This window comes from Azolla caroliniana, unplaced genomic scaffold, assembly GCF_043228905.1.
Source record: "Azolla caroliniana isolate FFs.n. ecotype wild unplaced genomic scaffold, voAzoCaro1.0.p SCAF_2, whole genome shotgun sequence".
NCBI classification, from domain to species: domain Eukaryota; kingdom Viridiplantae; phylum Streptophyta; class Polypodiopsida; order Salviniales; family Salviniaceae; genus Azolla; species Azolla caroliniana.
The window spans coordinates 1,885,339-1,912,606 of record NW_028230437.1 but is presented as its reverse complement, the minus strand read 5'-3'; the positions used below and the strand labels follow the sequence as shown (position 1 = coordinate 1,912,606).

Below are 27,268 nucleotides of genomic sequence, written 5' to 3'. Positions count from 1 at the left end.
AAGCGGTTGTTGGCACGATACCCCGGTTTAGTGGGAAGGACGCCACGAGCTATTTGGAGGCCTACCGGGCCGAGATGGTAATGAGAGACATTCCGGACGAAAGGCGACTAACCGGATTCCCTCGGGTGCCGATGCCAGGCATCCATGCGGAGGTGCTCGAGGTACGGGCTGAGAGCCGGACCTGGGAATGGGTAGAGACCCCCGAAAAGGGGAGAAACGCGTCGGTGCTCCTTCGGGAGTTTGAAGAACGCTTCGCGCGTCTTTCGGCACTCGACCGGACCGTACTAGACACAAGTTGCGTCCTGCTGTTCGTTAAGTCGGTGGATGCGAGGGACCGGGAGCAAGTGGGTCTCCTGTTGGAGACTGATGACGGGCTGACGGCCGACTTGGCCGTGGTGAAGAGAATCTATGGCCATTTCGACAAACGGCGAGAGTGGGTCAATAAAGGATCAACAGGGGTGGGCTCTGTAGCAGCAAGGAAACTCGAGCCAACCTCGCCAGTGCGAAGGGAAGAGACCCGAGACTGGCTCGAGACCGGATCGACTTCGACCGGCATGGTCCAAGGCTCGTCCGGAGGAGCAGCTCTAGAGGAGCTGACTAGGATGGTAAAGGACCTCCAGATTGCACAAGCACGGAGGGACGGCGGCGAACAGGCCCATGACCGAAGGTCTCTGGCTGGAAACCGGTGTTTGTGGTGCGATGTAGTCGGCCACATCTGGAAGGACTGCGGGGACTTCACCGAGGCAATGAGAGCCAAAGTGGTGTACCTATGGAATGGTCGGGTGCACGCTAGCGAGACCCAAAGGGCCCTGGACCTGAATGTCGGACGAGAGGGCTATCAAGGCGTGGGCCCGAACATACGGGTGAAAATCGGCGATGTCGAGATCGACCAGCACTTCTTCGTGCAGGAGACGTCCTCACATCCGGTTATACTAGGAGAACCATACATCACGGCGGCACGGATGGAGACCAAGGTGTTGGACAACGGTTCGGCCTATGCAAGAGTCAAGAGCCAGGATGGGCGTCACTCGGTCCAGTTCCTAACGATGCGACCAAACCATGAGCGTAACCGCGAGACCCTTGGTGGCGAAACTAGAGGGGCTTTTTAGAGAGGGCTATCAAGGCGTGGGGCCGCAATAGTCCGAACACCCGGGAAAAACCTCACAAATGTACAGTAGGGAAGAAGACCTATACCGTAGGTAGAAAACTTTGGTTCTCTGATAGCGGGGGTTGTACGATTGTCGACGTCGTTGGCCGGGAGAAGAAGAGGGCGGAGGAGCGACTTTGGGCATGCGGAGTCCTCAGCCTTGGAGAGGAAATCAACGGAGCCGTGGAGGCGGTCTCTTTCGATGAGACCTTGGGACAATTACGAGAGGTGGTCGGATGCGGCCTTAAAGAGGACCGGACGATTCCGGTATGTTCGGAAGGGATGTACGAAGTCATCGTTGACTTCTGTAACGGGCTCGAGTCGGATCAAACGGCCCGGGTAGACACAAAGTACAAGACTCTGGACCGGAAGGTGAGGCTAGTAGCGGCACCCTTGCCGGAGGGCAGCGAGTTACGAGTAAAGGGGGGTGCGTCGGACCCGAGTTTGCGAGATCCGGCTGGCATAGGGCACCAGTTCACCGACATAACGCTACGGGAGCTCAAGGTCAGTGGGGGTGGCTTTCTATTGCCGGCGGAGGAGAACAGGTTTCGGAGAATGCTCGGAAGGCATGGGAAAGCTTTCGCGTTCTCGTCGGGGGAGATCGGGTGTGTGGACCCGACAATCGTTGAACCGATGGTGATCTTCACGGTACCGCATGTACCGTGGAATCTCAAACCGATTCTGGTGCCGAGAGCTCACATCCCGAAGTTGATGGAGCTTCTGAAGCAAAAGGTGGAGATGGGCATCCTCGAACCATCGAGTGCCCCGTATTCGAATCAGTGGTTTACGGTGCCAAAGAAGAACGGCACGCTACGCTTCATTCAGGACCTGCAACTGGTCAACAGGGTGACCATCCGTAATGCAGGAATTGGACCGACCATAGACGAGTTCGCGGAGGCCTTTGCTGGAAGGTCGATCTATTCGGTCGGTGACTTGTACTCGGGGTACGACCAGTTCCAACTAGTCGTGTAGAGCAGAGACATTACGACGATGTGGACTCCTCTTGGCCTAGTGCGGATGTGTACCCTACCACAAGGAGGGTCGAACTCAGTGGCTCACATGGTGAACGCAATGAACAAAGTGCTCAGGGATTGTATCCCGGACATCACCATGCCATTCTTAGACGACATCCCGATCAGGGGATGCCCGGTGGAGGGAAGGGACGAGACAATCGGACCGGACGGATGTCGGAATTTTGTGGCGACTCACATCGATGACTGCGAGAAGGTGTTGCAAAGACTAGAAGGCACGAGGCTCACCTTCTCTGGGGAAAAATCGGCCTTCGGGGAATCAGAGATCATGGTCGTCGGGCACCTATGCGGAGCATACGGTCGGAAACCGTCTCCGGCCAAGGTGGAAGCCATCTCCGCGATGAAGCATGACTGCAATTCGGTTACGGAGGTTCAGAGATTCTTGGGAGCATGCGCGTTCTACCATATCTGGATCCCGCATTATGCCCACGTCGCGGAGCCGCTGTATGGGTTGCTGAAGAAATTGAGGAGTGAGTGACCATGAGAAGTCTTCACTAGAAATAGGAGCACGGGTGAACGAAGTGACCATGTGTGGTCCTCACCGGAGACTGGAACACCAATGGGCGTGAGCGACCATGTACAGTCCTCACCGAAGACTAGAACACCAACGTGAGTGTGAGCAACCATGTTCGATCCTCACCGGAGACTTGAACACAAACGTGAGGCGTGAGTGACCATGTTTGGTCCTCAACGGGAACTGGAACACCAACAAGCATGATCAACCATGTACGATCCTCACCGGAGATCGGAACACCTACGTGAGTGACAATGTCTGGTCCTCACCGGAGATTGGAACACCAACGGACGTGAGCGACCATGTGCGGTCCTCACCGGGAACTGGAACACCAACGGGTGTGAGCGACCATGTACGGTCCTCACCGGGAACTGGAACACCAACGGGCGTGAGAGACCATGTACAGTCCTCACCGGAGACGCGAACACCAACGGGCGTGAGCGACCATGTACGGTCCTCATCGAAGACACGAACACCAACAGATGTGAGCGACCCTGCACAGTGTTGAGAAATCGTTGCGGAATTTAAATCACAATAAACGAACTACACGCTGAAATACGAATCACAAGAATACACCAGAAAGACAAGATAAACAAATGTACACAGAGATTTACGTGGAAACCCTAAAACGGGGAAAACCATGGGAACAAAACTTCACTATACAAATAGTGGATATACACCAGAGATGATTACAACATTTTGTCGAGTGTATCAGCCACACAGGGCTCTTCGCGTCTGTTGTTACTCACACAGTTATGGCGTGGCTCACGCTACTCTCTCTCTCTCACGCTCTCTCACGTTTTACAACTTCTGTACATTCTCAGTTCTTACACAAAAGTTAGCCCTAGTTGCATATATACTTACGCAACTTTCTGGTTATTTACATACGTAGCCCTCATGGGGCGCACACTTAGAGTATTTACAAGTATAGTCTCCTAAGTTGGCTATTTACACGATTCCGGTTTCGGCCTCGCCCTATCAATCTCGACCAAGTTCCTCACCAACTCAGCTCCTATTTTCCGACTCTTCGACTATTGGCTTTCCAAACAATTGGATCATCCTCCCACTGGAGGGACATATTCCCAACACACAGTCCTCACCAAATCTAGAACACTTGACGATGATGAAGGCTAGGCAAAGTAGTATTGATGACGACAAGAAGAGGGTTGAAGATGATGATGTTGAAGATGAAGCAATGAGGGTAATGATGTTGACGAAGCGACTTTGGAAGCAACGACTTTGACTATGGTAATGATGGAAGTGGAGAAAGAGATGAAGAGGATAAGAAACATAGAGATCAAAACATTGAGGTTCTGAAGAAACACAAAGACATGGATGAAGGTGATGTGGATAATAAGAAACACATAGATAGAGATGAAACAGTAGGAAACACAACGAGAAGGATGACAATGACAAAAAATGCAAAGATAGGGATGCGAAAGATGATAAGAAGCGTAGAGATAGAGATGATGATGAGAAGAAACTAGGAGATAGAGATGACGAGGAAGATAGAAAACGAAGGGATTCAAATTGTCACAGACACACCAACCGCGGACTACCACAGAGCACGGATGACAAGGCTATAATCGATAAGGTTACGAATGTGGAATAGGAAGTGATAAGGTTAAGAACTCTAGAAGTTGTGCATGATGAGAACATGAACTTAGGAAGCTATGGAGAGCATGAAGACATAGATAAAGAAGGAGACAATATGACATGAAACAAGAATACTACATTGATATGTCAATGACTAGTGTTGAATCCCTGGAAAGGGACCAAGGAAGTTACAAGTATTTATACTGTGAGTCGAAGTACATGCATTAGAATATTTGGGAGAATATTCTAGAACCCTCTAGAACCTTCCCTACATACTTATGAAGCCTATGCTCTTTGACAGCCTTATCCAACACCTGGCCTGTTGCCATATCCTTCGAGGATCCAAACTTGAAACCATTTGCCTCTTTCTTTGTCAATAAAAATTCTACTTCCATTGTTTCCTTTTTCTCATGAAGAGTTTTTTCTTTGTTATTATCAATTGTTGGTATAGGTGCAGCTTCCTCCAATCGTTGGATAGTGACAACCACCATCTTCTCGTGCACTTGTAGCTCTAGCTTTCCTCGCTGAGCTATTTCAATCTCCATGTCATCTTCCTTCTGTTTCAATTTATCTGGTGAGATTGTTTTAATAGGAAATCTCAACTGAGATCCCTTTAAAATTTTGATAGGTGGTTGACCCTCTATCAACCGAGGAGATGACTTAGAAGGCATTGTCATTGGGGGACATGTATCAGTCTCCGACGAGATCAATGAACCTGTAGCAAGTGGCACTTGACGATCCTCATCATCTACCTAAAGTGTTATATATTTATTTTGAAGGGGAGGAAATTCTTGAAGGTTATTAGGTTGTACTTGTACTTGTTGAGTTTTACTTGGTCGAGATGTTTTCCTATTCCCTACTATAGTCCATCCGTCAAATGAGGCCTTGTATAATAATTTCCATAGAGGACTCCACTATATGAGAGACATTATGAAACTTAGGACAATGTTTGGCCAAGTGGCCAAACCCGAAACACCGAAAACATTGATTGGGTAGACCTCGATACATGATTTTCAAAGAATACAGAGACTGCGTTGAGTCCAAAAAATTGGGCAACAAAATGTGAGACAGAAATACCTTAGCCATAGAAACCATAATCTTAGCCGGCATCACACCTAACATTTTGTCTCCTTTTCGTGGCTTGTCATATACCTCTAATATCATACCAATCATAGCACCAATTAAAGTGATAGAATTTATCCATTCTTTACGCAAGTTCGGGAGAACCACCATACATGTATAAAGAGAATCAAGTTCATGGTGTACTTGGTTTGCCGAGAAATTGTGGATCCATTTGTGAAAAGAAACTCATCCTCCCTTGAGTGCAATAGCTTTCCTTTCTAACATAAATGGCACCATTCGATCTGATTCAAACTCGAGTTGATAGTAGTTCCTTCCTAACATTTGCACATCCACAATATTGTCAACATCCTGTTTTAAAGTAGCTTGCAGCAATACACGCGGATCAGCACACTTCAATCTCTCGCAAGATATGAATCCTATCTTGTTCTAATAACAGGAGGTCAACCACATTGTACGAAATAGGAGTTGCATCTGGGTTAGCTACACAGGAGTCCCGATAAAGCTGATCGCAACCTTGTGGTGATTGTTCCTGTCTTGAACCTGCATCAATGTTCATCGAACCAACACCTACAGCCCTATTAAGAAAAGTTTTTGCCACTTCTGATTGTTTGTTGTCTCTTCCAATCCTAGACTTTCCTTCAGTAGATGATCCCTCCAGCGACCTTGATGCAACAACCTTAGCGGCTGGAATTGCATGTCCACTTGGTGCTAGAGTAATAGCCGAATATGCAGGCAACACCATTGTCTTATTCCCTTGTCCGCATGTTGTCAGATCAGCCATACATGTGGCGGCTGTTCCAGTAGCCGCAACAGATGAAGGTAAGGATTTGTGGGGTGAGGAAAGTACGGGAGCGTGAGAAGAGGAAGGTAAGGAAGCATGATGAGAGGCAGCTTGAAGAGCTGAGGCGTGAGGCAGACCTACGTGTATGCCTGCAGAGGCAGCCGCAAGAGCGGCGACATCCTTGGTCATGGGCGCTGACGCAGAGGCAGGTGCGATGGAGCGGTTCATCTCTCTGGTTTTGATTGGGTTTTATTAATGTTATACCATAATAGCTTTCCATTACTCATATGTAATTACTATCAAAATATAAACAAATATAAAGAATAGCCTTGATTACATTTCTCATCTTCTCCTAAGCTTCTCTTTAATGCCACTCAATAAAGGCATGGACCCCTTGTTCAGAAGCATGCAATAGTGCCATCCCATAACAAATGTTGACCATATAGGAATGATGTTTGTATGATCATCACAAGGTTCTTTTAATGTCTTTGCTTTCTTCTCAAGTTTCACATGTAACCACACATAGTTTATGATGTATTAATATTTAATTGGCATTTAGATGCATTTTCATAATATGTCATTATGCACACTATTTGGCACTCCACAATTTCGTCCATGTTGAAAAATTAGAAACCTAATTTGTTCGACTCAAAGGTCATCCTATTAATGTCGTGAACTAGTTAACCGATAATGCAACAAGCTTGTCATATTCAAATGAATGTAGAACCACACTATTGCATACGGTGGTTGTTGGTCATGCATAAGAGGTGGTTAAAGTTTATCTTAGAGAAAAATCAAAATGTGAGTGACTAAGTGAGAGGCAAAGGTGGGATGTTATTTGTCCATGCCCTACATGGGCAATATGATGATCTGTAGGGTTCAGTTGATGCTCTAAGGCAACATCAAGTGGACTTTAAGAAACGGTGGCGATGACTTCACTTATTTTCATATACAATTTTTGGTATGAGGTGGAATTATGCCATACCCTCTTTTTTATTGCATAGCTTGTAGTTTGTGCTCCACTTGTTTCTTATATAATATCATCTGTTTGATCATATGTTGGTATTAGCCTTTGTATTACAATAGAGGTGAGATGAAATGTCTCCTTCTGTTTTCTATATGTACATTTCTCAAGTAATATACTAAGGTGTATCTTTCTTTCAAAAAAAAAAGTGAGAAGCAAAGGTACTCATGCACAACTATGGCATTATTCATAAGTTAATTGAAGATAGAGCTTGTTTAGTATTGAATGCATCACTGACATTACATATTATGTGATGTACTTGACAGTGGCCTAAAGTGTTGAATGATTCATGATCACAATTTCATCTTCCAAGCACACACTCTTTATATACCCAATTGCAAAAGCCATTTGGAACTTTGGGCCTTGTTAGTTGGAAATATTTCGTCACCCTTCAATAGGTTTTTGCTCAATGAGCCAAAGCTTTACCCCAACCCCCTCCCCATCATATGGTGTAGTGTTTGGCTAACTTAAGTATTGGTGTCTATCGTACACTCGGCATGTGAGATGTTTGATGGTCTCCATGAAATACCCCAATAGGTACATAAGTTGAAAGTAAAATTGATTTGATCAATTTCACACTAAACTTTGTGGACACCACCTTGTCTTCAAAAGAGTTGCCATTATATATCTAATAATATTGGAATCCCTTATATGATTTACATTGCCATAAGATTATCATTCATGATGATGTAACATGGGCACCAAGGGGTTTTTTGTATGGTTACATTGTTTTTATATATGTATACACTACTTTTATGTGAAGAAAATGAGATGCAAATATCATCATCAAGTTAATATTGCACGATATAATGCATATGGAAAGCACTTAAATGACTTAAATGCCTACTAAACAATAGCTTACATTGCTTTGACAATGCATTTCTTGCATCCCTACTCTAACACGATAAATTATGATGTGATTTATATTGATGCCTATAGGTTAAATTTTGAGGCACAATCAAGTGGGGGAATGTATGTTGGTTATCATGGCAGGCCCAATTGACAAGTATGAACATTAGGGAGAGGGGATGACGTTGGTGATAAAGGCACAAGAGATCTTGTTTTCCAACACCGACAATAGATTCCACTCAATTCCTATTAATGTCATTTAGCTCAAGTTGTGTTGGAATTAGTCAACCCAATAACACTTTAGATTCTCAACATGGTGTAGACGGGTCTTTTCCAATCAAACCGTGGATCACGCAATGTTATTGCGGGACATATGGAATGAAAATGTAGCCACTCTAAAGAGCCAATACGATGGCCTTGCGGGTAGATCCGATGGAGTCGAAAAACAATGATTAGCCTTCATCCAACATTGGTCGTCCTCTTCCTTTCTTGAGTTAGTGGACCTCCACATAAGATGGAACTATCACACCCGTACTAGGATTTGAATATAACATTCTCATCTATAAAATTTTATAACTAATGGAAGGAGTTTTTTTGGGGGGGAAAGGATTAAATATGTACTTCACTCAAAATGCAATGGAAATAATATTGATATAACAAAGCTTTCTTCTATTATTGAATCAATAATTTTCCAAAATAAGCATAGTTTCAACACACCTACGTCCATGTTTCCATTGTTTTTAATAATAATACCGAGATTCATACACATATGGCATCCTTGTCATACATGCCACCAACGTGTACATAGTATACGAAGTGAAATGTCAACTTAAAATTTTATTCTAGTTTGCTCAATAATTGAAAAATAGTATGATCATGACTTTCATTCAATGGATTTCTTCTATCTTGTGAAACTCAATATGGACACGTATAATATGGTAAAGGAATATAACCTTGGATTAGAAAGGCATAATAAACTAGATTGTAATTGGAAGTGATTGGCATAGAGAGTCCTTTGTAAAACTCAAATTTGAGATAATGAGGACCTTTGAAACAAGGTATTTAATAAACAACTACCAAAATGTATGTTGCAATTGATATTTTAATAAATGGATCCTAATGAACTTCTTTGAAATGGTTGGCATTTTATACTCTAGGGGCCTTGACGCAAAGTTTGTGTGCACATGAGAACTTGGAGGAGATGATGACCTACCAATGGGATAATTAAATTCGTACATTGTATAATAAAGTAATCCACATTGACAATTAGGATTAGAATTACGGTCACTTAGGGAGGTTAGTGAGGAGCGTCACAAACACTTGAGGGGGCAAGCCTACCTCAAATATTTGGAAAATGTTTTTAAAGGTTTTGAAGGTCCACGATAACACTAGCTGAGGATGTGCAAACATTAAGGTTCCTCAAAGGTTCATGCTAACACTAATTGGGAAAGTATGACGAATGTGCTCAAAATCTCACGGCCTCAAGGATCCAAACTCAATGTCATTTTCACCATCATTGTTTTCATTATCCCCTTCTCTAATTTTATTTTATTTAAAGAAAGTAGGTTTCAAGTACATGACCACTTTGAATGTCGTTAGTATATTCAAAATTCCAATGATTATATTAAGAAATATAAATTGACAAACCATTATGATTATGGTGTGTAATGCATGCTATAGGTGCAATGAACTACTCATTTGGAAGGTACCATGTTAGGTATGTTTTATAGTTTTAGAAAGCCATTGAGTTTGAAATACAATATATCACTAGAATAACTCTCCTCGAACCTCTTGTTTGTTGGGAATATTCCACCAAGCGCATAAGTTATAGGTATTCATATAAATAAACCTTTCAAAGACAAATCAAGCATTGTTTACATGACAAATTCAATAACATTTCGGTAAACAAGCAAAATGGTAACAAACACTCCTTTTGTACCATCTTCTTGGTTGTTACCCAATTACAAGTACAAGAATTTTATTAGTCTATTGATGTTCAAGTAGAGATGTCATATTTACAACATATGTTATGCTTGTGTTGTTCAATACCACCAATTTGAACAACCATTATTAGCAATCCTCATATAAATAGTCAATGGGGATAGTTACATATTAAGTAATAGTAATATGTAAATGGGTTTTAGCAACACCTACAATGCATTTTGGCATCTCATTCATGCTCTTGGTATAATACATTTAAATCCATGATAAGTGTTCATAACTACCAATTGTACCTAGGTTGATGTAAACCATGCCTGCGATGGTCTAAGTTGTAGTTTTGTAAGTTTGTGACTTATATTAGGAATCCAACATTTATAACTTGGGTTCATTTATTATATGTTAATCCAAATTATTCTTCACTAAGATGGCAGGACCTAAACGAATAGCATCCACATAATTTACTGGAAGATGTGATGAAACCCCGGGCAACATCAATCCTACCACTCGTATTATGATTGTAAGGATCCCTTGTGTATATTCTTTCCCATACAACCACTTTCCTAGAAACAAGCCTTGAAGTAACTCCCATATCGCATTTAGCCACATTGGCACCACATACCACCACGAAAAGAAGTTCTTGTTCGGCTCGGAGGCGAGATTCTAGCAATAAAGCACAATGCATTTAAATACCAAAATTAGAACGTCAAATATTAAATTAATGTTGGCTCTTCAAGTCTAGAACATATTGTCATTTCATTCTAATCCTGATTGTAATCATAGATACCTTCTCACGGAAACAACTGTTGTAGTAGTAGCACGAATGCCCAACATGCTTAAAATTAAAAATATGGTCATCGAAGGGAACTCGACTCACGATATCATTGTTATAGACAATCCTGTAAAAGTCTATATTCCATTTCTCAAAGTTTTTTGCCATGAAATCAGAGAACAAACCATCACAAATTCGTGGTTGCCCAAATGTGTGTACTGAAGCTAACCTCTTCAAGATCTCTTTCTCTTTCTCGTTTCGTTGTTTGTACATCAATATACCCACAAATAGAAGTGCCAATGCACCTCCTAGACTATGACCTGACACGAAAAGCTTTGCATTCGGGTTCTCATGTAATAATCCCCATAGCTCCTTGGTAAGAACGTCAAATGCCAATTCCTTGGTCTCATTTGCATCTGTTTTCCTTAAGCCGGTAATGCATGTGCCATTGGGCTCTTCGGATGAACCCCAACTAGCATTAGAGTTCATGTCCTCACAATTTTGCTTGAAGCATGCAAACGTGTCAGGATGTTCTCGATTAACTAAACTGAGGGCCTCGAGAAAGCCGACGTGGACATGCCCTGCATCGAGTTGTACAAAAGAGAAATCGAAGTTGATTGCCCAATTAACGGCATTGAAGGGCTCGGTTCCACGGAAGGCGAGAAATATGATATTAGCGTCGGTAATTTTGTCGGTGAAAGCAAATGCATGGGTGGTATTCTCATGGACACGATCTATTAAGTCAAAAACAATTCAATAACCAATGGGTTATAGCGAGGAGCTTGTCCGATAAACAAAATAACAATACTAAATAACGATCACCTGGGGGCCAATGGTGCTATATATGAGTATCACAACGATCATGAATAATCATTGGCCCAAGGCGACATAAAATAAGGTATGTACAACAAAGTACATGGAAACTTAGTTGTAATTTCTTACAACTATTCATGACCCATACTTACCATTCCAGAAGGTGTAGAACTTATTGAAATTCATCTGAATCAAAATTCAATACAACACATCAGATAGATGCTTAAACCCTTCATGATTATTAGTTTACCATGATGAATATTGAGTACGAGTAATTAAAATGTTAAACTAATGGATAGGATTTGTCCATATACATATTAAAGGTGTTGGAACTTGAATGAAGAGCTACCTTCCACACATTGTTCACCACATCTTTCTGGACGTGTTCGGACTCATATGCAAGCTTCGAGGCCATCACGGCAAGGTCCACAAAGCTTCGGGTATTCGTGTGATATTGGTCCGCAAATGTGGTTGATTGGTGGCCAGCCAGATCATCCAGAAGCTCCTGCCGTGGGTCCAACCAACCAATGAAGGAGTAATATCTAGGAGAGTCCTTAGAGGGAGACCATATGATTCTATCTACAAATCACAACTCCAACATTCATTGACATTGTAAAAAACATTTTTGTGTTGAAACTCTATCAATCTAAGTGGTATGAGAGGCATTACATCTAGTTCGAAAATGTTATATAAAGCTTATGTTACCAAATCGTAGAAGCAATATGTCAAGGACGAGGCGGCCACCATTGAATGCCATGAAATTAAGAAACCATTCGATGAACCGGCCCATGGTGCCAAGAGGCCCTCGGAATGCCTCCAGAAACTGTATGATAATGAGGGAGATTGTGAATTGCCATGATCTGATCTTAACTTTCCTCTTGGTATGATCATTGGTTGACCCATGATTATATCCATATTCATAGTTGAGATTATGACACTTAATCCAGTCATGTAAAGGTTGTCTCTGGCCATGCCACACAGTGGTAGACAATATGTTATTTAGTCCTGCCCATAGAGCAGGCATTTTCTTTGGTAAGATGTTGAGATATGGAGGCATTAAGTTATTTTCTAGTGGATGGTCATTGGCTTGAACACTATTAGGAGTTTCTTGGTCATTAGTACAAGTAGCCAAAGAAGAAGAAGAGTAAGCCATACTTTCAAGATGATCCATGGATACAAGCAGAAGAAGAGATCAAGATATCATGAATTGTATATAAATTGGTAAGCTATATATGGTTTATCAACTTCTGCCTAAGTGTCATGAAGTTGACGTGATCATCAATATCTTCCCACGTTTGTATATCATTTTTCATATTAATTTCCTCCTCAAAAAGTTTACATTTGGAATGGTTTCCCCCTGCCTCCAAGAGTAAAAATGTTATGACAAAAGTCGATTTCATAGCAAGCCCCCAACTCAAAGAAATCATGGCAAGAGTGATTATAATTGAAATTTGCACACCAACAACATGCAAGAAAGGGTTTTAGATTATTTTTTCCCCTCGCCCTTTCTCCAATAGAGAACATGTCTTTTGTGAGCAAGGCTTGATCTCTCATAATTGAGAACTATGATTGAATCTAGTAACTTGACCATAACATTAAATTGTTGTTCATACACCCACGACCACCTCAATTCGGTTTGGCACAATCACAACTTAGCTGTCAATGAATTGCAAAATATAATGAATGAAAAATATGCTTCATTTCTATTGTGTGTTTAATGCATACAAATTTAATGGACCCTAAGGTCTCTCCCTCTATATAGATATATATATATATATATATATATAATTGTGGGTCGTTGTCGTTTGATGCTCGCAGGCATAGATTGACATATTCGCATTCGTGGGATTTTCCATTCGAATGCAAACGAATACGCATACATTCGTGTGGTCAAGTATTCGTTTAAAAAAAAAAAAGGAGATGAACTCCCTCCTTTTAGTTTCTTAGGAAAAAAAGGGGGACTTGACAATAAAAAGGGGATAATAAAATAGAGAGTTGAGAGAGACTTGACAGTAATAAATTTTCATTGGAGATCTTGATTCTTTACTAAATAAATAAATTAAATTAAATAAATTTTCGTTTTATTTTTAATAAATAAATAAAATAAAATAAAGGTTCATTAATTCTTCACCTTTTCTTTTCCCAAAATTTATGGATATTTTTACCTGACATTAATATTGAGACTTCACATTAATCATGTTTTCATAGTAAATATAAAAATATTCGTTTTTTTTAAATAAAAAAATCAATTATTTAAATAAAATAAAGGTTCATAGACTCTCCTCTTTTTTTATTTAACACTAGAAAGGAGAGTTTATACTAATCATATTTTTATAATTTATTAATGAATAATTGTTCTTTTTTTTAGTGAATTAAATTTATTTATTTTTAAATTAATTAATTTTATATTTATTTTACAAAACGAATGGTTTTTAAATATTCTTAGGGCCATTTTGTATTCTCGAATATTGAGAATGTCACGCATGGAGAATATCACGCATGTGTCAATCTATGCTCACAGGTTTACGTCACATGTTCACACATGTCCTGGTTCATTATCTAAGAATTAAAATAAAAAAAGATGACCATTTGCTTCATATACAAACTTTATCTTACTTGCACACCTAACCAATTTATATAGTCACTTAGAAGACCTTTTATTAACTTTGTAAAGACTACGCACTCTTCCTTTTTGAAAATGATCAAAATCCATCCTCGTATGGGCATGATGTTCTATTTACTTTTGGACATTCAAACGTCTTGTATACATATTAGCTCAAACCTATAAAATCATATCAATTCTACAACATATTAGTTTGGCTTAATAATGGTTTGTTGATTTTTTTGAAAATAATAATAATGATGGTTGGTTTATTTTTATGTCATTTGATCTCTATCTATGCATGGGATAGTTGGTTGTATATTCATTGACAATTTTATTAACAAGAAATCCATATATAATACATTTAAATAATGAATTGTTAAGATAGGTTGGATTGAAAAATGTCTTTTGAAATAGAGAGGGTTAATGACACCCACCATAAGGCCATGTTTTGGTCATACTCTAACTCTTCCAAATAATTGAAACTTCAGGATACCCCAAGTTCATTATCAACAAATACTTTGGCAGTATATAAATGATAGATGTTTCCTTTTGTTAATACTATACTTCCACTTGCTCATATACATGCATGAATATACAAATCTTCAAGTAGACATGGGATCATAGTGATAATTTATAAATTAATGGGAATATACGAATAATGATTGACATATATAAAATAATTTTCATCCAAGAATTAGAGAGTGCATTTTTGGATTAAAAAGAGAATCAAAGAATGCATTGGATTGCCAAATATGTTTCACTAATAAATATACACTACTAGTAGTAACTATTTGGTTTCTCGAAACATTGGAGAAATAAACACAATGGTTTGTTTTTAAGTAGTATTAGTAGTAATTAAAAAAAAAGTCCAAATATATTGGTAATGTAACAGAGTTGAAAAACAACTTCCATATTTTGGGAGGCAATAATCTTGACGACTTATGCACATTGCACTACAGACACACATTTTTACCCTTATTATTTGACATTATATCAAAGTCTAACATAGTTTGTTTAACACAAAACATTGAAATGTTAATTTTCCAATCAAGGGACATTTACCTTCACTCCCACAAGTGTTAAAATTGTTTGTAGTTCTTATGAAGTAACAATGTCAATATTGATGATTTACAACAACATATCCATAATTTAATAATATACGAATTCTAGGGACATTTGCCTTAGAAAACTATTGATATCTCTAGACAAACTACGATTCTGATGGATTATTTTGAGAACAATTTCCATCTATGAAACTCTCGATTAGAAGGCCTTCGTGTTGATCAATCCATGCAAGAAACTAGGGCATGATTTAGCACCCTTGAGACATACTTTGTTCACATGTAGGATATTGATGTAGTAACAAGTCGCCGAAGCTTAAAATTTATTCTAACACTTATTCTATTCAATCAATGACTTTATTGTTGTTAACATATTTCCATTTGTTTGGGAACATCTTTTTATGTATCGTCGAGGTTTTCCGTTGTTTATGTTGATATGCACATTTGTGACTATTCAAACTCCATAATTTGCACAAACACACTTGAAGGCATGACATGTTAGAGTGCATTACCTCATAGTACTCAAAGGCATCCCTACAATCATTTCCTACTAGTAACGTCTTTCCTAGGAGAAGGGCAAGGCACTTCAAGCATTGTTTCACCTCAAATACTTCTACGCTACATCCTTACCTACGAACTTTCTCGTACATGCTCTGCAAAGACCAACGATTACAAGAGAGTGAGAAAGAAGGCAATAATAGTGCAATTGGCATCATAAATGAATATAGATTAACATCAACAATTGATAAACGGAGAATCAATAGAAAATAGGAGCAATTTTAGATTAGTATACACAATGATTCTTCTATCAGAAGTCTGATTATCGCAACTGCACTATCAACATCTTAATTTGGTTTACATGATGGGTCTTTATCCACTATTTAGGTCTAATGATTAATATTGTTGGATTGTGTAATTAGAGGCCCATTCCAAACTAATTGTAGTCATATAAAGACTAATTAAATGTTTATTGTTTTCTTACTAATTTATAATTATGGCTTTCCTCGGACTCGTTGGACAACCAACACTATGGCATGCTTGTGGGGTGATGTCTTACATTGATGCATATAGACATTGGAAGGTCAAAATTGCGTTGACCTCTTGAGAGTGCAGCTTGAGAAGTCATGACATGATGATGCAGTGCAAGAACTTGGCATTACTCAATTGGTCGGTAGCATGTGAAATGGGAGCAATTGTTTGAGCAGCTTACATGTGATCAATGGCTTCTTGTTCCGAATTGGACACGAAACCATCCTATCCAATGACCCACTCATTATAGGCTTGTTCAATATTTCTCTCCTCATCTCTAGATAAAAAACATTCTTTTTCTTGTTGGATCTTGGGTTCTTGATTGGGGCTCAAAGCAAATGAAGTTCTACTGCATATGTCTCTTACCAACACACTTTCTTGAGGCCCCTCATGGAACAAATTTGTTGTGCTTGATCCAAAGTTGGTACATTGTTTATGCATGGATGGTGGGAAAGTTTTGGTGCAAATGGTTCCTTATTGTATCCAACATGGCCAAGGTTCCCTCTACCGCAAAGAAAAGACACTCCTTCCTACATCCCATCAAAGCCTTGACACGAGGAGACGCTAGCTATCTATAATAATGGAACCTTAGACACCATCTTGACTTTCCATCACGACACTAACGAATATATTCACGAAACCAAGATGCTCAAGTTAGAACAAGATTGTGTCAATTTCAACGGCATTCAACTTGTATGCACTTGATAATACCAGGACATCCACACTAATCAACCCATGAGGGTGTACGACGTAGTTGAGTTTGAAGGGTCATGTTGAGATATCAAGCTCAAAGATACCTTTCTTGCGTTATATGCACGGTAGTACCTTTGTATGTGAATTAAGTGGATATTTCAAATATCTCATTGACTCTCCCATCATAATTCTAGATTGATCACAAATGCAAGGACATATAGAATGTAAGCAAATAGATGCAATGAAGGTGATAATTGGACCATAAACATAAAAAATTACTTGTTTTTGGCTAGTGCCCTATTCTTGTTGGGATTATGAATCAAAATCGATGCCTTCCTACCATTTTGAGTTTGCCAACATGTTGCAATTGTTGTTATCAACTCTTCAAAACTTAGCCATTAGGAATATATGCAATCATTCATGGGTTGTTATGTTCTAGGGAGAGAAATGGGGCTCTACCAATGTGCTTCAGAGTTCATAACAACAAATTCCATGCTATTATGTAATATTTGTGAAATTAATTTTCCCAATGTTCACATACCAAACTATTGTTTTTCAATGCGATCAATGAGAATGCAATCCTACAAAGCGTTAATGTTTGTTAGAGTATTGTAACTTGAATAACATCAAAAGAGGGGCCAATATTCATAGCCCAAATTTATCCTAACCGACAAGAGGGTGTGGTGACATCCAAGCACATGTTACAACGATTGTTCTAATATTATAATGAACGTTGTCTGAATGCAACAACGTTACGCTTGAGTCATAAGAGTTAGCATAAAGAGGACCTAATTCCCTTGGGAACACTACGGGAGAACAAGAACTTGGTAAACTCAATGGAAGTCATTTGAATACTACAATGTTTCAATCTAGCCAATAGGAATTAGCCCAAAGAGGATCTGATTACCTCGGGATTGTTCCCAAGAGAAGAACTTGGATAAGATAATGAAGTCATTCAAATGTAATGTCACAATTGAGTCATAGGACTTAGCATAGAGAGGATTTGATTTCCTTGGGAACACTAGTGAGAGAAGAACTTGGTCAAGATAATAAAGTCATTCAAATGCTATATAATGTCACAATTGAGTCATCAAACTCAGCATAGAGAGGATTTGATTTCCTTGGGAACACTAGTGAGAGAAGAACTTGGATAAGATAATGAAGTCATTCAAATGCTATACATATAAATTTATAATGTCACAATTGAGTCATAAGACTTAGCATAGAGAGGATTTGATTTCCTTGGGAACATTAGTGAGAGAAGAACTTGGTCAAGATAATGAAGTCATTCAAATGCTATATAATGTCACAATTGAGTCATAAAACTCAGGATATAGAGGATTTGATTTCCTTGGGAACACTAGTTAAGAGAAAAACTTGGTCAAGTCAATGAAGTCATTCAAATGTTATATAATGTCACAATGGAGTCATAAGAGTTAGCATAGAGAGGATCATATTTCCATGGGAACGCCAGTGAGAGAAGAAGAACTTGGTCAAGTCAATGAAATTCATTCCAATACTACAATGTGATAGGCGAGTCGTAAGACTTAGCATAGAGAGGATCCGATCTCCTTGGGAACACTAGTGAGAGAAGAAGAACTCAGTCAAGTCAATAAAAGTCCTCTTTGAAGTCAATGGAAGAGTCTTGCCCAAAAAGGACCATCCCCATAGAAAGTTCTAGAAGTCCTTCGCCCTTCTTCTTAAATCTTAGATAAGCTATGGCCTTTTCCGTCTTCTTCCTCACTGTCAGGGTTTGACCATGTTCCATTCTATTCTTCTTCTTCTTCTTCTCCTCTCTATTCTTTGCATCTTTTCGTTTTTCTGTGCGATCTATGCCAAAGCAGAGATCGTCTTCGAGGAGCGTTTTGAAGGTAAACTCGTTCGCCTTCTTCTTTCTTTCGTCGATCAAGTTTATAATTTTTAAATGCTTTTCAAGCTTCAGAGATTGCTAAATCTGGGCATTTCTTTCTTTCTTCAATATATTTCTTAACTTTTTTCATGGTACTCATTCTTCAAATACTGATAGCTCTCAGCATTTCTTGCTTTCTTCAATAGTCTTTTCTATGTAGCTTTCTCATGCTTTCTCATGCTTTCTCATGCTTTTCAAGCTTGAGATCCAGCTAAAATTCTGTTACTTTTCTTTCTTCGTACATTAGTTCATTTTTAGATGCGTTTTCCAAGCTTCGGATCTCTTGCTAAAACTGAGCATTTTCTTTGGAGTTAGATGGATGGGAGAGAAGATGGATCAAATCAGAGTACAAGAAAAGTGAAGGTCTTGTAGGGAATTGGCTTCACACAGCAGGGAAATGGTATGCTGATCCAGATGATAAAGGTGATTTGTTTTCTTCTACTCTTTTTCTCCTTCCATTTCATTGTAAGCTCGTTGGAAGAGAAATGCTTGATAACAGTTTTATTGTCAAGAAAATCAAGTCTTTTGGATAAGCAATTTTTAGAGCTAAAATCAAGTGCTATTCATTCTTCCCATCCAATAATTAGCTTATGTTGCACAATATATTAGTTTATTGATATTTTTTAGAGCTGATACCAAGTAAATCAACGTCTTTTTTGGATAAGAGCTTTACTCTCAAAAAGAAAAATACTGTCAGATAGGGAGTTTTAGAGCTAAAACCAAGTGCTAGTCATTATTCTCGCCCAATTTTTAGCTTATGTTACACAATATGTTATCTTAGATTAGCAATATTTTTAGAGCTGATACCAGGTCATTCTACTTCTACTTTGGATTAAAAGGTTATATGGAATATTTTTAATTTAGATAAGCAGTGATAATTGTATTTATTCTTTGGTCTACAGGATAGGGTATGTGGAAAAGGTTTATCAGGTTTAAGGTGTCTCTAGTGCTAAAAGCAACTGCTGATTGGACTAATTCTCATTTCAACGATATTTTCTGGAAAATATTTTTCTTAGATGAGATGCCAAACCCAAATTCATGTAGTTTTCTTTGAGCTTATGACAAAGGTTAATCTTAGCTGAGTTGCTTTTAGAACTGCAAACAAATTCTTGTACTACTCATTTCACTGAGAAGTTAAAACCACATTTCTGTATTGTCATTGAGCTTATGTAGACAAAGGTTAATCTTAGGTAAGTGCCTTTTAAAGTTGAAAATGACTGTACTTTCAATGAGCTTATATTGAAAAACTCTATCCTGTTTCAGGGGGGTTTTAGAAGCGCTTTCTAGGGCTATTACCAAAAGGTTTTACTTCTTTCAATAAGTCTAAGTGGAAAATGTTTATCTTAGATAAGTGGATTTGAGAACTAGAACATGTGCTTATGTGCAATAGGCTTATCTTTGATAGCCCATTTTTAGAAGTAAGAATGCTTGTTCTTCTGACGAGGTCTTGTGGAAGAGCAGATGTTCAATAAGCTCTAATAGGTTTTTTTAATGAGACTGAAACCGTGTCCACCTTGTTTCGATAGGCATCCAGACATATCCAGACTCTCGTTTTTATGGCATTTCTGCCATGCTTCCTGAATTCAGTAACAAAGGAACGAACTTGGTGATCCAGTACTCTGTCAAAATTGAGCAAAAAATTGAATGTGGAGGTGCATACATAAAGCTTTTAAGTGGTTTTGTCAACCAGAAGAAGTTTAGCAGAGACACACCTTACAGGTATGTACCAAATTGTTTTACGTGCTTAAATAGAACCATTGATGAAATGGTTCCACCTATAAACTTATGTTAAGGCTTCATTTGACATGAAATGATTAAGTAGAAATGGGTTGTATGAATGATCTATTTGAGAGATCAAGAAGAGGTGAATAGAAAATTGTTCAGTTATTATAAATAAGAAATCTCTTGTATGAAGGACAATTTCGGGGATTAGAAAAGATCTAGCAAAATGCAAAATTTTGTTGTATGTAATATGTAAATGAGAATGAAATTAAGCTTTACATAAAATGGATGTTAATAAAAATGCATGGTATTAATGATGCATTTGGTGATGTGGTTTTCGTAGCATTATGTTTGGACCTGACATATGTGGTACAAACACAAAGAAGATTCATGCAATTATTGCTTACAAAGGCCAGAATTATCCCATCAGGAAGGAGTTGGAGTGTGAGACTGATCAACTCACACACTTTTACACTTTTATAATTCGTCCTGATGCATCATACAGCATTCTTGTGGACAATCGGGAAAGAGAATCAGGAAGCTTATACACTGATTGGGATATTCTTCCTCCACGTAAAATCAAGCAACCAAATGCTAAGAAGGTTATTCGTGATGATATCCTTTTAATGAACATAAATGGCCCCAAAATTAAAATGGCTGACTGAATTTGCACACTTGCAGCCTGATGATTGGGACGACAAGGAATATATATTTGATCCTGATGCAGGAAAACCTGAGGTTTCAAATCTAAATCTCTTTGTTAAACACCTGTGACTAATCAGCAATGGTCTTTTGTGTACTTGAATTACATATGCATATGTAGTTTCAAACTTACCTGTGATTGTTTACTCTATAGGGGTATGATTTGATTCCTCGTGAAATTCCGGACCTTTCTGAAGAAAAGGTCTGTTTGTCTCTTTGTCATCATGAGCTATGAACTTTGTACATGCTCTTTTGTTTTATTTCTAAGCAGTGGTGCTTTTCTTTTGGCTATAGCCTGAGGATTGGGATGATGAAAAAAGTGGAGAGTGGTCCCCTCCTCTCATTCCCAACCCAGATTACAGAGGTCCTTGGAAAGGCCAGGTATAGATTAAATGTTGTTTTCTAAAAGCTCAATAATGAGACCTGCAAGCCCTTTTGTATTGTCCATTAAACTTAGCAAGATCCATGTTTTAACAAGCAGAAAATCAAGAATCCTAACTATAAGGGGAAATGGAAGGTTCCATGGATTGATAACCCAGGTAGGAAGACACATAGAAATCTTACATCGTCTGAAACAATGCCTATAAGCGTTTTCGTATTTTCTAATATCCACTTTACTGTATCTCTTTGCGTTGCAACACTATAGAGTTTGAAGATGATCCAGACATCTATGTTTTCAAACCTTTGAAGTATATTGGCATCGAGGTTTGGCAGGTAATCCTCATTTCTCATTTCTGCTTAATGATCTTTTAATGTGGTTTTATGCAGTTAAGGGTCATCTGACAACATAATTCTTTGCCTTTGTTCAGGTTAAGGGGGGTTCAGTTTTTGACAATATCTTGGTTTGTGATGATCCTGAATATGCTAAGCAAGTAGTAAGGGAGTGGTTTGCTAACAACAAAGAGGTAATATGGATGAGTGTTGTTTAACTGAGATTCCAAGAACCTACAAGGTAAGCTCATTGCGGAAACACTTTTTTTTGTATGGGTAAATTTGTATGAAATATGAGCAGGCTGAAAAAGAATCCTTTGATGAGGCTGAGAAAAGAAGACTCAAACAAGAAGAGGCGGTAATCTTTTATTTCTCTCTAAAGTTTGGTTCTTTAAATTTTAAAATGTTCACTTGTCACAGTAAAAAAAAAATGTCAGGAGGCTGAGCGGGCAAGAAGAGAAGGAGAGAAAAGGAGGAAGGAAAGAGATAGGGAGTACGATAGGCGTTCTCGTGATAGGGACAGAATGCGTGAAAAGATGAGAAATAAATACCGGTCCAAGGTTATTTCAATCTTCTAATGATTAGAAAATAAAGAACTTCATTTTCAAATATACAGTCTAAATATGCTTTCGTTACTTTCTAAAATGCTCTCTAAACTCTAGATTACTAACCATAATAATAATGCTACTGCAGAGACGACCCATTGATGACGATGACGATGATTATCATGTAAGTAGAAAAATTGCAAGAAAAAAATTGTTAATTGTTGACCCATTGATGATTTATTATCCTTGAAGGAGGATTATGATATGAACTTGAGATTCAACGTACTATCTAACAATATGTTGCATAGATGGATTATATTATCGTTCCAAGGTAAATATGATATATGGAACCAAAATGAAAGATTTAGACAAAGTGACTCTCAATGTTCAAAAATTTCACTACTGAAAAGTCATAATTGAGAGAGAGCCAGTCTGGCCATAGTTGAGATAGCTGTGTCAACTGTTTGGAGAATATGAGGTCATGAGTTTGATACATTGATGTGGCATGCGGTCTTGGGAAAAGTGATATATGGTGTACAGAGAGGTGGAAGTCAGAATTTAAACCCAGCACCTAGAATTGATAGCTATGTCAAAGGACTGTGTGTGTGTGTGTGTGTGTGTGTGTGTGTGTGAGAGAGAGAGAGAGAGAGAGAGAGAATTGTGCCCATTTCCATGCAGGATGAGCTATAGCTGGCGGTGATATTCTAGTTGAAAGCGCTTGGATGTGTTGCGATTATGCATCATGACGATGGTGATGGTGATTCATAACCCATATAGCAATACGTTGATAGAAATGCAATTAATATTCAGTCCTCTTTGGAACTCCAGAAGTGGCAGAGAATTTAGATAAGGCGTTCCTCACACTGATTTTGGAATGTTCAGCATTGTCCCAAGTTACCCAAGTGCATTTGACCTGAGATGGAACATGTCAATCCTATTTGTTTTTCTTAATGGTGATTGAAATGGATAACATTTGTCTGTGAGGTATGCAAAGTTGACATGGTTCTTTGAAATGCTTTGTTGAGTTTGCAGTAGAAAGGGTTTCATAGGTAATGACTCTAGAGGCCAATTCTGTACCTATGATTTACATAATAAATAGAAATTTCCAAGGTCACAGACCTGGAGCCTTAGATTATCAAAGTATTTCCTTCTTATCATTACCTGCAGCTTTAGATTATCAGAGTATTTTCTTCTTATCATTACTTAAGAAAGGAAATTGTGACCTCCTAGCATAGTTTGGATAGGTAAATATGGTTGTTCAACGTTGGTATATGCAACTAGCTAGAGCAAGATACATCATTGTTGTGGGGTAAATACATATTTCAACTTCAAGAAAGTTCATTCGACTACATTAATGTTGAAACATTTCTTGACATTAAATCTCTGACAGGAAATATAAGAACTTCAACAATCTACCTTTTCCATTCCATGGCCCTACCTTAGTGTGACTAAAGCTCAAGCATGGCTTAATTACGTGTCTAACCAAATCTTTGAATTAAGCCTTAAATCCCCTAGCATTTGTATCAAGCTTTTACATACTGTTTTCAAGTCTTCTCTTTGATGGGGGTTGGAGATTGGAGCTTAATACTGTTAGACAGTGTTAACATGTTACATCTTGGGTCCTAATATTTGTTATACTTGTGTGCTGAAGATATCATGGTAGCTTGGGTAGAAAGCAATATGTGGTGCATGATGACTGAGGGTTGCGCAATTTCATGGGTTAAACTCTCCATTTTTGGTGCAAATGACATTTTTTCTATCTTTTGATTAGTTTATTGTTTCTACTAGGTCTCAATATTTGGACTTCTACAAGACTTTGGATTACATTTCATTTCATCACATTTCATTGTTGGTTCTTTCCAAAACTTCTTTGCTCTTAATCTTTTGTCTATTGGAAGGATAATAGGAGTTGGATTCCTCTTATTGATTCATAATTAAAACACGATTAAAAGAGAGGGCGAGGTAGAGAAACATAATTAAAAACATGTAATTAACATTATAAATGAAAAATTACATGGGGTTTGAGGTATGGTCTTATGGCAAACTAGTTTCGGCCATCACGGGCTCATCAGTGAGGGTGTGGGATCAAAGTTGGGAGTGGGGGGCAGGGGTGTGCTATGTGCATATGTGCACATTTAAGGGAGAAAAAGATAGTGGGATGTAGGTTTTAAGGTTTTTTAAGGATAGGGAAAAGGGAATGGTAAGAGGGAAGGAGTGAGAGGGTATGGGAAAGAGTGTAGGGAGAAGTGAGAGAGAGGGGGAAGGGATGTGCATGTGAAGGAGGGGTAAAGTTGTTATAAGCTAGGGAAAAGGGAATGGTGATGTGGGCACACGTGTGGGGTTAAAAAGTAAGAGAGAGGGGAAGGTATGGGTTAAAAAGGAAGAGAGAAGGGGAAGGTAGAGTTTTAAGAGAGATGAGGGGTAGGGATAGGGATAAAGTATGGGTTTAGATGAGGGGAGGGCTAAAGGTGAAAATATAAAAAGTAGGGGAGGGTATTTTCAAAAGTGAGGGTAGGGGTAGGGTGGGTAGGAGGGTATTAAACTAAAGGGTAATGGGAGGGGTAAGGTGGAAATTAGGGAAATTTTAGGGGAAGGGTAGGGTGGTAATTTTGAAAAGTCGAGGGAAGGGTAGGGTGGTGATTAGGGAAAAGTGAGGGGAAGGGTAAGGTAGTAATTTTGAAAAGTAGAGAGGGGTACGGTGGTAATTTTGAAAAGTCGAGGGAAGGGTAGGGTGGTGATTAGGGAAAAGTGAGGGGAAGGGTAGGCTAGTAATTTTGAAAAGTAGAGAGAGGGGTACGGTGGTAATTTTGAAAAGTCAAGGGAATGGTAGGGTAGTCATTAGGGAAAAGTGAGGGGAAGGGTAGGGTACTAATTTTGAAAAGTAGAGAGAGGGGTACGGTGGTAATTAGGGGGAAATGAGGGGGAGGGTAGTTTAGGAAAATGGGGGGGGGGGGGAGTAGAGGTAGAGTTTTGAAAAGTACAAAAATGCTAGCTACTAAAAAAAGTAGTCCTGAGCATGTCCTATCGAAAAACAAAATATTAAAGCTTAAGTAAAGATTTCACGGCTACAATATGTAGTCTCGTGTGTTACAAAAGAGGGTTGTATGCGAGGGATGACAGGGAGGGGCACTCATCACGATCGAGGGCTCGGTGGTCGACGACGATGCTCGCTCGATGTGGGTGCCTATCCCCGATACATGGGCCTCCATAGAAGAAATAGCTATTGTAGGGTTATGGACCTTACAGTTGGAACAAGGAGTGCGGAATGGTCGATCATCGGCAGGTAGAGGTAGGCGAAGAGGAACACCACGCTCGATTTGAGCGCACCCAAATCGAAGACAGGTAGAAGAAAGGAGAGGGAGTCGGCATGATTAGAGACATAACCAACATATCGCAGATGTCCCATAGTGATGGATGGTAGAATGACTGATACCTTTGAGGAGGTCACAAGATTGGCATGCCATAAGCCTAGCCCATACCATTGGTGGCTCACGACTTCAGCCTTTTGATGTACTTGTATATGAGGGTAGCTAGGCCTCATATTTGTACATCTTCTCAAGCCCCTTGAATAGGTGTACCTTTTTAAAAGACTCCCATCCATTGGTTATCAAGATCATGATAGTGCATGCAACTATAATTCCCTTTATCCAATCATATTAGTCCCTTTCTAATATCAATAGCCATACCCTTACCTATGTTTGGTGTTCGTAATATTGAGATTCCCTTAATGCAATGGTTGAAGGTGACCTTTACATGATAGTTTAAGTTTGAGTTTTCCCAAGTCAACATGATAGTTGCGAATGAGCTCTACACAATAGTTAATGTTAAAATTTTAAACCCTTGACATGATGGTTGTTTTTATTTTATGAGATCCATGTTGTGGGATTTTTTTGGTTGTGCATATAAAGGGAGTTGTTAAAGGCTCCCCATGATGTAGCTCCACCTAATGGTTTTTAGTGAGGCTTTCAACCCTCAATATTATAGTTGTTGGTGAAATGTGCACCTCACATTGATCATTATTGTTGGTTTTACTCATGATTGGCCTTGTTTAAAGACTCCACATTATGGTTGCATTTGTCTACAACTTAAAGCAAATGTGTGGTTATGAGAAAAGGTTGTGATGGTTCTTGTTAATTGTTGTGATCATCTACACATTTGCATTAGTTGACTACGCAACAAAAACAATTGTCCACACTACGAAAACTAGTGAGCAATTATGAACCAAGGTCACCATAATGGTTTAACATAAGAAGAGTGAACGATGAGTTTGTGTGGTTGTCTATAGTTCTAGATAGACTTAATAACAAAAAAAGGGGCTATGAAAATGATTAGGAACAACTTATGAATAATTGACAAGAAAAAATATTAATGGTTAACAAATTTGAACCCTATGGTTTAGTAATTGTGATCTACTAACATAAATCAAGACAAAAAGTAAAAACAAAAAATCGTGTGTTTACATTTCACATGAGTGCGTGTTCTTCCACTTCTTTAGCCCCCCTTCATGTGATTTGTGTGTTCAGGTCCTCTCAACTTCATGCACGTGCAAATGATGCCTAGTTGGTTGGATGACGAAACTTGGTGTCGTGGGTTTGACTCCCGTCATTCACAACTTTTCTTTTGCTCGTGACTTCTTCTCAAGAACTTCCATTGTTGGCTTGAAATTTATTCGTGAACCTTACAGAATTCTCCAGGCATTTGCATGTCAAATACCTCAATGTGAGGAGTCTAAAACCCTCACAA

The 27,268-nt window shown here is 39.0% G+C and overlaps 3 protein-coding genes and 1 pseudogene across 3 annotated transcripts in view; 2 read left to right on the top strand and 2 right to left on the bottom strand.

Moving 5' to 3' along the window:
- The window catches only part of LOC147867035 (subtilisin-like protease SBT1.7), a 29,953-nt pseudogene extending 23,612 nt beyond the window's left edge, over positions 1-6,341 (bottom strand).
- Positions 1-27,268, top strand: part of LOC147867030 (uncharacterized) — a 101,308-nt gene that overhangs the window by 46,250 nt on the left and 27,790 nt on the right. The window lies entirely within an intron of this gene.
- Positions 9,994-12,755, bottom strand: LOC147867034 (triacylglycerol lipase OBL1-like). The gene is made up of 5 exons (XM_087339850.1): positions 12,254-12,755; positions 11,898-12,127; positions 11,701-11,734; positions 10,751-11,469; positions 9,994-10,626 (listed from the first exon to the last, which is right to left on the bottom strand). Exons 1-5 carry the CDS (start codon positions 12,717-12,719, stop codon positions 10,366-10,368), a joined length of 1,710 nt encoding a protein of 569 aa, XP_087195976.1. The 5' UTR covers positions 12,720-12,755; the 3' UTR covers positions 9,994-10,365.
- LOC147867033 (calreticulin-3-like) lies at positions 18,624-23,510 on the top strand. Its single transcript, XM_087339852.1, has 14 exons — positions 18,624-18,807; positions 19,161-19,268; positions 20,372-20,564; positions 20,911-21,169; positions 21,249-21,305; positions 21,424-21,471; positions 21,564-21,650; positions 21,751-21,808; positions 21,916-21,983; positions 22,079-22,174; positions 22,282-22,338; positions 22,418-22,540; positions 22,674-22,709; positions 23,204-23,510. Exons 1-14 carry the CDS (start codon positions 18,696-18,698, stop codon positions 23,213-23,215), a joined length of 1,314 nt encoding a protein of 437 aa, XP_087195978.1. The 5' UTR covers positions 18,624-18,695; the 3' UTR covers positions 23,216-23,510.